General features: G+C 30.9%; 1 protein-coding gene across 1 annotated transcript; it reads left to right on the top strand.

The window, feature by feature from the left end:
* Nucleotides 1-6,230: 6,230 nt before the first annotated feature.
* Nucleotides 6,231-7,595, top strand: LOC129911281 (phospholipase A1 VesT1.02-like). Its single transcript, XM_055989055.1, has 3 exons — nt 6,231-6,448; nt 6,516-6,798; nt 6,863-7,595. Exons 1-3 carry the CDS (start codon nt 6,409-6,411, stop codon nt 7,593-7,595), a joined length of 1,056 nt encoding a protein of 351 aa, XP_055845030.1. The 5' UTR covers nt 6,231-6,408.
* The last annotated feature ends 3,872 nt before the right edge of the window (nt 7,596-11,467 follow it).

Raw genomic sequence — 11,467 nt, 5'->3', positions numbered from 1 at the left:
GCGGAAAAAGATTAGTCATGTTCTTTGACTCATCTACTACTTGTCTGTAGGCTGTTAGATTCGCTGAGTGGCTTAAATAGCCGTAGACTTGCCAGAGAATTACATCACCGTCAACTATTGGTATATAGTTCGAATTGGAATAATTTATTAATTTTCCTGTCGCAGTCGTCATCAATAAAAATAGGATAATCCTGAAAGATGTCGGTTTCTTTAATAAAATCGTTTTTTTTAAGTTTTGATTGTAAAATGTAAAAAAATTTTAATAAATCATCTATTTGAGATTGTCCTTATGGACTAGGGTACCGGTGTTTCACCAATCAACTGTTTTTTAGGATGTCTATCGTACTTTGACTTTGAGCATATTTTACAATTTGTCACAACCTCATTTGCTTGTTTGGTCATTTTTGGAAAGAAGTAGTCACATAGAATTTGCTTAACGTTCTCTTGAGCTGCTCTATGAGCTCGGTTATGTTCCGTAATTACAATTTCTTTTTGCTCATTGGGGTCAAATATATCTAATACAAATTTATTAGTATGCCAAAACTTAGTTGATGGAAATAACTCGACTAAATTGTTTTGAATAAAAGCCAGAATTGGTAACTCACAATGAATAACGTTGACTACATCTGTTTTAATTACGTTTTTTAAAGTGTCAATTAAAGTATTTCTATCGGAAAAGTTTATGAAATGTCTAGTTTTCTTACCAAATATTATAAATGTACGAGTTGAAGCGCTTGGAGCTTCCTCTATAATAATTTGATTTCTGAAGCAGTTTAATGGCTTATCTGTTGTTTCGATTGTATAAGTTAGAGATATTTCACTATGCATTGTAGCGGCATTAGAAGATGATTCATTATCCAATGCATGAATGTTTTGTCTTGAAAGCGCATCAGCGACATAATTCTCTTTTCCTGGTTTGTAAAATATACGAGGATTATGCTCGTCTACAAAAGCTTTCCAGCGCTTAATTTTTGCGTTTGTGTTTTTGTCTGAAACTGAAAATGAAAGAGGCTGATGATCTGTAAAGATATTTAGACTCTTTACTCCGTAAAGATAATTACGTAGGTTTTTTAATGACCATACTATGGCCAAAAGCTCTCTCTCGTTGGTTGCAAATTCTAACTCTTTGCCCTTGAGAGTTCTTGAAATCATTGTTATCGGTTTCCCGTTTTGAGACAAAACTGCCCCGAGACCGTACGATGAAGCATCCGTCGTTAGATCGAAAGGCTTCGTGAAGTCTGGGTATAATAATGTTACGTCTTCTGACGCCAAAATGTCTCTTAGTTTATTAAATGCATTTAATTGTTTGGGACTCAATTCTATCTTAACTTTTTTTGACTGATTAGCACTTATTTTTCCATTTTCACCACCTAATATATCCGTCAGTGGTCTAGCTATTGATGAAAAGTCTTTTATAAAACATCTATAATAACTCGCAAGTCCCAAAAAAGATCTGAGTCCAAAAAGTGTTGAAGGTTGAGTGAAATTTTTTATTGCTTCCACTTTATTAGGACATGTTTTTATACCATCTTTAGATACCATAAATCCTAAGTATTCAACGTTTGTTTTGAAAAAATTTGATTTTTCACGTGAAACCCTCATATTTGCATCATACAATTTTTTTAAAACAATACTGATATCCTCTACATGTTCTTCTTCAGTTTCAGAAAAAACTATTACGTCATCGACGTAAACATAGCAAATTTTCCCAATATGTTCACGTAGAACATCATCTATGGCCCTTTGGAACATGCTGGGGCCATTTTTTAATCCAAACGGAAGGCGGCAAAATTCATATTTCCCTCCATTAACAGAAAAGGCTGTCTTTTCCCGATCTCGCTCGGCTAATTCGATTTGATGAAACCCTGATTTTAAGTCTAAGGTTGTAAAAAATCGTGCCTTGCCTAAATTTGACAGAATTGTTGTGACATTTGGAATGGGATACTTATCATCTATGGTTCTCTGATTTAGCTTTCGAAAGTCTATTACTAGACGTTTCTTTTTATTTCCTATTTCGTCAGTGCCCTTTTTATCAACAACCCAAATAGGATTGTTGTAAGGTGACCTTGATGGTCTAATTATGCCATTCCGTAGAAGATCTTTTATTTCATTGTTAACAAAGTCTGTTACACCCATAGGATAGGGGTAAAATTTGGAGTAAATAGGATCTTCACATTCAGTACGAATTGTGGCAACTATATTTGTGTTGTAAGGCAATGCCTCATTTGGATCTGCAAATGTTTTAATTCTATTGTTAATCATTTTTTTAAAGTCGTTTTCTATAGATTTTGGCACATCTATATCCTCTACTCTTGTAAAGTTCACATTCTGACAACTATGAAAACTAATTTTTTCAGAACCAGAATCGAAAATGATTAAGCTTTCCTTTAAAGAAATTGTGGCATTGATTTGCGTTAGCAGATCGAAGCCAATTATCCCATCAAATTTTTCGAGGTGTGGTAGTATAAAGAAAGTACTTGTTACCCCAAAAATTTCAAAAAAACATTTGGATTCAACACTATTGAACCCATGTATGGACTTAACTAGGAACGGAGTATCTACTGGAACAACATTTTTTATTTGGCGTAGCGGCTTAATATAGTTTTTCGAAGCTCCAGTGTCAATTAAAAACTTCATTAATATCCCTCCTACTTTTCGTTGGATGAATGGAAGGAGGGATCTTCCCCTAAAAAATGGACGTAGTCAGAATTTGGTATTTCACTTTCAAATTCATTTGATTGTGATTCTGCCAAGGACTGATAGTCAAACTCTTCTCTCTGAGAAGGATTATCCTGCCAGATGTGATTTAACCTCTGACGTCTTTGTCCAGATTGTCTCTGAACACTATTTGGTCTTTTGAACACTTGGCTTTTGTTGTATGAATTGATACCACTTTTGTTTTGTTCAAAGCTTGTAGGCTGTCTAAATCGCGAAGATGTTGGGTCAACATCCATTTCCTCAACAGGCTCATTACTAATTTTATATTGATGATTATTATTACTATTATTATTATTTGAAAGAAATTGACTGTTCTTCGATCTATCTTGACTGAAATAAGGATTTTTTTTAGAGTTATTAGCCTGATTGTCAAAGTTATTACTGTAGAAATTTTTATTTTGATATTTATTCTGTGAGCGTTTTTCTTCAAAATTACGTGCAAAATTTGTTGCAAATAAGTACCTTTCGTTGTTGGACTCGATTTCTTGAGCCAATGCTAGTGCTTTAGGCAAGTCAGTTGGACGAGCCGAAAATAAAACGTCACTCAATGGTTTCCTCAAACCTGATATAAACACTCGCAGAGCGTCTGATCTGTATTTTTCGTTGAAAGCAGTGGCTAATGCACTGTCATATGACATATTAGTTTTGTTTGTAAGGAGGGTAAGCTTTTTTTCAATCTCGTCATAATATTCTAGAACGGTAAAGTTCCCTTGCCGCAATGTACTGAGTTCTTGCTCAATTAAATAAATCGGACGAACATCGGCGTACGTAAAATCTAGCCTAGCTATAATAGCTTTAAAATTTAAAACTGTATTGAATGAAGCTAAAGCGGCATCGGCTGGACCTCTTATTTTGTTTCTAATTATCGCAACTGCTTGGTAGTGCTTGGAACTACCATCGTATTTTTCAAACACTTTATAAGCGGCGTGTACTGCTTGACGCCAAGAAACATAAGTACCCTGTTTACCCTCGAATTCGGGCAATGATTTGACTATGTCTAGGGTTTCTTCACATTTAACACCCTCTCTAATTTCAATGTCCTTAAAAATTTCTATTGTATTTTCACTATTGCTAACACTTAAACACTGAATAGTTTCATTAAGTTTTTTCTCAAACTCCTCTTTTTGCGTAGTTAAAGCACCACGAACGGCAGCCTCGATTACAATTTTTAATTCCGACGCGTTCATTGTTTCTTTCTGTTCTCTTGTTATATGACCACTAATTCTTAAATATCCTAGTCTTTCTAAAGCTTCATCTAAACTTCTACCAGTATCTCCCATGAAATCTTATAAACACAATAACATTATGTTAAAGCAATAAATTAATTTGATAATATAATAATTAATTTGATAATATAATAATTAATTTGATAAAATAATAATAATTTTCTTACATTCCAAAATTTTAATGTATTAAATAAAATTTGATTCAGCTTCTTTAAAATATGTAGGTATTTCCAAATGAACGTTAATTCAGCTTCTTTAAAATATGTAAGTATTTCCAAGTAAACTTTGGTTCAGCTTCTTTAAAATATGTAGGTATTTCCAAATAAACTTTGATTCAGATTCCTTTTAGGTAGGTTCAGCTTCTTTATATAGTTGGGCGCCAGTAATAATAATACGTTTGTATTTGGTATATGATATTTTATTCGAATCTCTTTAAAGACTGAAGACTTAAGTTCTAAGCTAATTCTATTCTACCCTGCTGCTGGTGCAGCAATTATAATATTTTGCAGCGTGTGCAAAATATCACATTGCTTTCTATCTTTTTGTGGCTGACGACGGTGTGAACGACTTCGTTTATAGAAGTCGTTGTGTCAGCATATAATGTTGTATGTCGGCGATGATATTGACGACGCGACGACGACGACGACGACATACACGACCGTCGCTTCCGCTGACGACCTAGGAGATCGTGTTAACTTGTACAGTAGAAGTGCATTTTCAATGTTAAATTCTATTTATGCATTTACTGTGGTGCCTATTGATAGCTCGAAGCCCATAATTGGTTATAATGTGCAAATAATGTCAAAGATTAATATTGCTTTACTAAAATTAGTGTTGTCCATGATTTTTCATCATTTTTATCTAATTTAAGAGCTTGTTTCTATTCAAGTGACGCAAAAAAAAACACTGTTTTTTGTTAGGTAATGCAAAAAACAAAACTAGAAGCCATACGGTTTCTGTTTTGGGTTTTTTGTTTTTACAACATTGTTTGTTAAAATTTCCTCTTTGAAAATGCAAAACCAAAAATCTACTAAGTTACCTCCCCAAAGCGCCAATCGCTATTTTCTAAAGAAAAAATGTTGTTTCTATTCAAGTGACGCGAAGTGTATATTATTACTTTTTTAATCCTAGTGTTTTTTTTTTGAAAATTTTGTTATACCATTATACTAAGACTTTGCTTTGAATGTCTAAAAAATGGTTCTTTAAAAATTATATAGGTACAATTAATGAATGGCTGAAAAAATAGTGACCAGTAGATTCTAAATTTTCCAAAAATTTAAAGAGTGTCAAAATAAAACAATACCTTAGAAATTCATTTAAAATGTTGCCTAAGAAAGTTCAGTTCAAATAGATTCATTGAGAAAACGATAAATTTTAACCGAAAAGGAAAAAAAAACGTTTACCAGTTGGAAAGATCATTGCAAGTGGACTTGAGTGGTGAAAAATTTCTATTCTAAAATTATTTTACATATTCCAAATGACAACAATACGAAGACAGGATATTTCATGAAATTTCATCAAGTGAAATCCGTTAAATAATAATTCTTCCAGCTTCCAGCTGCAGCCAATTCTCAATTATTGTTTTAGCTTAGCCTTTATTCCTGTGAACCGACTTTATTGCTTACTTTTCACAATTGTTTTAATAAAAAAATATGAAATATTAACCAATAAATACATTTTTTTTATAAAGGAGAATACCCAAAAAAAAAAAAAAAAAACAGGTGATTAAAATGAAACCTATATATGGCTTGAAAGGCCATCAATCGTAAATAACAAATGAATAATTGAGAATTTTTCACTTTACTCCTTTCCATTCTCAACGCTTCAAATATTAAATTTTATTCCCATAAAACCATCTCAGGAAGTTGCAATGACGAGTGTTTTTTCATGCAAAACTATGCATTTGCAGAGAAGTTAGAGTGTACATTTAGCATGTAATATGCATGCAGTCTTATAACAATATTGTTCACAAGATTTTGAACCAAGCCGCCTCCGAAACGAAATCCTGGCTACGGGCCTGAGTACCGACTAGCATAATCGTAAGCTGGAAAAGCTGTTCAGATAGAAGATACAAATTAATTGTTAATGAAAGCGATGAAGTGCTAAATTTCCGCATTTGAAATTTTATCAGACAAGATTTTATATACATCTTCTACTGAAATTTATACCTGATAAAATTTTTGCAAAGTCATCGACATGCGAAAGAAAAACCCCACTCCAACAATATCTATCAGATCTATCAGATTATCCGAATCGGATCCTAAATTTTTTGTTGTCTTTGAATTTTGAATTTTGTTTTTTTTGCCATAATCGATATTCTAGTAAAAAGATTTGTAGGGAATTAAAGTACTAGAGATTCAATTAATTTATAAGATTTTTTTTATATCATCCTGATAGAGAAGTGGGCGGGATATAAATACCTCGAACTTCGAAAAAATATAATCATTAGTGAAATAAAATTAATATGAAGAAGTTTATAATTGTTCTTTTGAGTTTAACTTTGGGTAAAGTTTGATTTTTTCAAGGAATAGAAAATGTATACTGAATTTTAATTTTAATTTCTCAAAACAGTTTTTGCACTACCAATAAACGAAGTCGATGATAGCTTAGAAGAAGATGAATCTGATGATGACGGATGGTTTGTTCCACAAAAGGATGGATCACTAAAATGGATGACCGAGGAAGAAGCTCAGAAGGAAGCACAAGCCCTGCAAATGTCAAGGAAAAAGTCAAAGGAAGCTATAGTCAAATTTTATTTGTACACTCAGGACTCTCCCAATAAACCTAAACAAATAGATATTGGGGACCTCAAAAAATTGCAAAAGTCATCTTTTAACAGTGAGAATCCAACAAGGTATGTTTTAAGGCTCTTTAATCCTTTTTCTTTAAATCTTTAATATTTTTTCCTTCAATCTCAGAATAATCATTCATGGCTGGCTAAATAACTATAAATCCGATGTGAATACAGAAATCCGTGAAGCCTTTTTGAGCATATCTGAATTTAATGTGATTTCTGTGGATTGGAGTGACAAAGCCGATCATTATAATTATATTTCTGCTACTGTGGCAATTCCCGAAATTGGTCAGAGAGTTGCTCATTTGATTGAATTCCTTCGCGATGAAGGAAATGTGAAAAATGAGGATTTAATAGTTATTGGTCATAGTTTGGGAGCTCATGTAGCTGGATTTGCTGGCAAGCTAGTTGAAGGAGAACAAATTCACACTATCATTGGCTTAGATACTGCTTTTCCTCTGTTCAAGTACAACAACTGTGATGAACGCTTGTGCAGTACAGATGCAATGTACGTTCAATCAATTCACACAAATGGAAGATTATTGGGATTCATCCATCCAATTGGTAAGGTGGCATTCTATCCAAATGGCGGTAAAACGCAGCCAGGATGTGGACTTGATATCTTTGGAACGTGTTCACATTCGAGAGCTTATATTTATTATGCCGAATCAATAAGACAGAATTTTTTGGGTCTTAAGTGTGACGATTGGAAAACTGCTGTAAAGAAGGAATGTTTGGCTGGTGGTCATGAAACAGTGGCAGGATTTAGTAATTCTTATAATTACATGAAGCTAGATGGTACATTTTATTCACCTGTAGACAAAAAGGCACCATATAATTTGCTAACCAAATTTTAATATTAACAATGTAATATACATACCTGGTATTGGGTAAAATAAAGCAAGCATTGATGGAATTTGTTTGTTTATTTTATTTTCTCGCTTTCCACGTCATTATTTAGCACTAGCAGTGACGTAGATTTATGGATTTATTTCTTCATAAGGGTGGGTCCTTATTCTCAAAGTGGGTAAAAGTGGAAATGAATCCGCGAAGGATTTTCGGCCGATCAGCCGAAAAGCTTGTTCAAAACTTTTGCACATGTTCGGGACATCTTTGCAACAAGTTCAGAATATCTTTGGGACATCTTTAGGAGATATTTGAGAAATTTTCGGGTAGCTTTTCCAGAACATCTCTTTTAAAGAGAACAACTTTTGTGATCTTTTTTGCACTCTCTTTATGCAAAAAATTCTTTTTATGTTATCTATTTTTAAAATGTTCGTTTTTAGTCTCTATTTTTTCAAAATGTAACGAATATCTGTGGTCCACCCAGCTATGCCAACTGAGGCATAATTATGCCTTTTAGGCATTATTTTATTAGCTAAGGCTTATTTTTTGCCAAAAAGGCATAATTTTTTTCATTCCACTCTTGATTTATATTTTAATAGTTTCTTACAATTTTTTAAATATTTTGATGGAAAAAAAGAACTAAAAATTAATATTTTATATAATATCTTTTAAATAAATGTAGTTCGAAATTTTACATATTTACAGAATTTGTTTTTACCATTTAACTCTTAGTAGTGTTTAATTTTTCGAATAATTTTGTCCACACTAATCAATTTTAATAGAAAAAAAGCAATTTTGTTGCTATTAAATGGTCTAAAACGCTGGCAAATAGGCGATTATTTCTCATTGGTGAAAAAAACTGGTCGCTGATTTCTTCCAATTATGTAAAGCAATGTCATAGTTCCCTTAAAAAATTCTTTCGAAGAAAATAAGTTGCAGTTTCGTGACAAATAAGTAGCCTTAATATATAAATTAATTAATTAAACATTTCGTTTTGTGTACTTGCACTTTTTAGATATAATTTTTCAAACATACACTAAGAAATCTAAATTGAGGCATAATTTATTTGAAAAGGCAAAATTTTTTTTCAAGTGAGGCATAATTTTGACTGAATGGGTTGGCAACGCTGGCGTCCACCTTAATAAGTTTCAGTTCTGCCTACTCACCGTGCAAATAGCGTGTCCATCGTATCTTTTAAAAAGATGTTTTATGGTTTCGATCCATTTTACACTTTCTTTTTTCGCAAGCACATTTTGTTGATGTTTTTTTAATCTAGGGGAAAGGTGAGACATCTTTTTTTTTTAATTGATATATTTTAGAATGTTTTCAAGATGGCTTAACTTTGAAGTCAGTTAAAGACATATTTTATCTTTATGTGCAAAGAAAGTTGTAGTTAAAGAATGAATGAGAGCATCACATTGGACTAAAATGTAGAAAAAGTCAAAACGTCTCACTGTTAGCAAGGGGTGTGATCAGTGAGACAGTCTTAGGTGAAACAAATTAACGAAAAACAAAATAATTAGGCAATTGACAACTATATAATTAATTAATTTATGTTACTTTAACCCATTTTTTTCAAAAAAAAAATTACAAAAAAGCCAAAAAAAAAAAAAAAAAGAAAAACGTTACGAAATCATATTGAAAGTATGTTAAAATAATAGATATTTTTAAAATCTATGTCTCACTACATATTCGATTTCAACGAAACCTTTTGTAAAATGCAAATATATAATTTTAATATAAGCCAAAAATACAATTTTGAAAAAAATATTTTTTGTATTTTTAAAAAAATTAAAAAAAATTTTTTTTTGAAAAATCAAATTTTCGAAAACGGGACATTGGATTTTTTTGAAATTTTGTTTTTAGATGTTGATTAGTGATTTCTACAAAATGGCATACCAATTTTATTTTTAAACTTTTTTTCCAAAAAATTATTTATAAAAAATTAGTTTTTTAAAAAACGGCTCTAACGATTTTGTAAATTTTCTTTTCTAAAAGTGCACCTTAAGATATCAAATAAAACTGCATACTTGTTTTGGAGGGTAATTTGATTTTAGATTTTGTTTTGTTCTTTTAAAAAACGAATTTTATGTTTTTTTTTTATTTATTATTTTTTTTTGCCTACATTTCTCAAATTTCTATATATTTAGCACGTTGCTAAAGCATTCGCCTAGAGATCCAAGACCTGTAGCTCGATCCTCAGGGCACCGGCTGTCAATTTTTTCTTATTATTTTTAATAAATTGATGATTTTTTAAAAGTTGAAATAACTTTGATTTAAGGATGTTTCATAACGGCAAACCACTTTAAACTGACGATGTCCTACTTTGATTTTTTAAAATTTGGTCTTCAACGCGAAATCATTCAGAAAAATAGGTGAATCAATGTGGTTTTCGTTGATTTTTATTTGTTTTTTCCCTCATTGTAGGAATACTTTTCTTCACGGTGGTGTATGTATACTTTTTGTCTTGAAAAAATAGAATATTTTTATATGTATGTATATTCAAAAGTTAAAATTAAAAGGGTTTCTTACTTATGATCTTAAGGCTCCTAATGGAACTGTCTTACTATATAGTTGAACAAAACTCCATACAAATGTTCCAAAAGACTATATTTTCTTTAATAAAGGGTAAAAGTTATTCCAAAATTTTTAATACTTTGTGAAAAAAACGTAAAAGTGAAAGTACCTACAAATATTTTATATTTAATAATGCGTATACAAAAAAAAAAAATCATGTTTGCAATTCACACGTGGTAGAAGTGAAACCTTAAAAATGATTTTTATTGCATAAAATAAAAATCGAAAAAATTTACCTTTTTTATATTCCATCACCTTTAAATCCATATCTTTTATATGACAACCCAATAAATTAAAAAAATAATAAATTTTAAATCATCGGAAAGCTTATTATTTCACCTTTTATTTGACTTTTCAATCACGTTTCTACCATGCCTACAAAAAAAGTAAGAATTTTTTTTAAGTCAACCATCTCGAAATTTAAAACTTAGATTACGGTACTTCCTACACTGGTGGCTGGTGGCAGATCTCCACAGGTGTTTTGAGGTATTTTTCAATTTTTTCAATTTAAAATTGTGTAACTTGTAGAGCACGTACCGTTAATATCAAATATCAAATAAAAGGTTATGTTATCAGCATGCGTATTAAAGTTAAATCAAATTTATATATGCAATAGATCAAAAGATATAACGTGTGCAGGAAAAGAACATCTTTTTACCGTTATCTCAGAATTTTGAATATGAAATTAATCGAAAATGTGTTCAATTATAATTTATTTAATTACCTATCTACAGTACAAATTATATTCATCTATCTATTAAAACAAAAAAGTTATAACAAGTTGAAGTCGTGTCGCGTTTTCGTTTCATCTTGTTTCAAATCACTACGATACTGAGGAAGTTTTCAATTAAAAAAAAAAAAACAATTTTTGTTAATATTTACCATTGAAGTGTATACAAAAAAGTACATACAAAAACTTTTTTATTTATGTCCCTGTTTAATGTATTCTAAATTATTCAAAATATGGATATTTTATACAACTCATTTTATAAACTAATAATAACGATATCAATGGAATAAAACCTAAAATTAATGGACATGATAAGAAATTCAAAAAATTTTCTTATTATATTGAGTTGAGTTATCAACTTCCTATTCCTATTAACAAACTGATACTGCTAAGCCCTTCACAATCCGATCTCCTATTTACAGTGTTGTCTGTATCTAAAATATGTAACATTTCTAATATCATTCCTGAGAAAAAGACTCTATAATGAATACTTTTAATAGAATCTTCTAAAAAATGACAGGGCATCAGTAAGAAGCCATTTCATTTCAACTACAGATACCATAAAAATACCTTTTT

This window comes from Episyrphus balteatus, chromosome 1 (assembly GCF_945859705.1).
Source record: "Episyrphus balteatus chromosome 1, idEpiBalt1.1, whole genome shotgun sequence".
In the NCBI taxonomy this organism is placed as follows: Eukaryota; Metazoa; Arthropoda; class Insecta; order Diptera; family Syrphidae; genus Episyrphus; species Episyrphus balteatus.
Note: the sequence above shows the minus strand (reverse complement) of the source record. Positions and strands in the feature narration are given on the sequence as shown.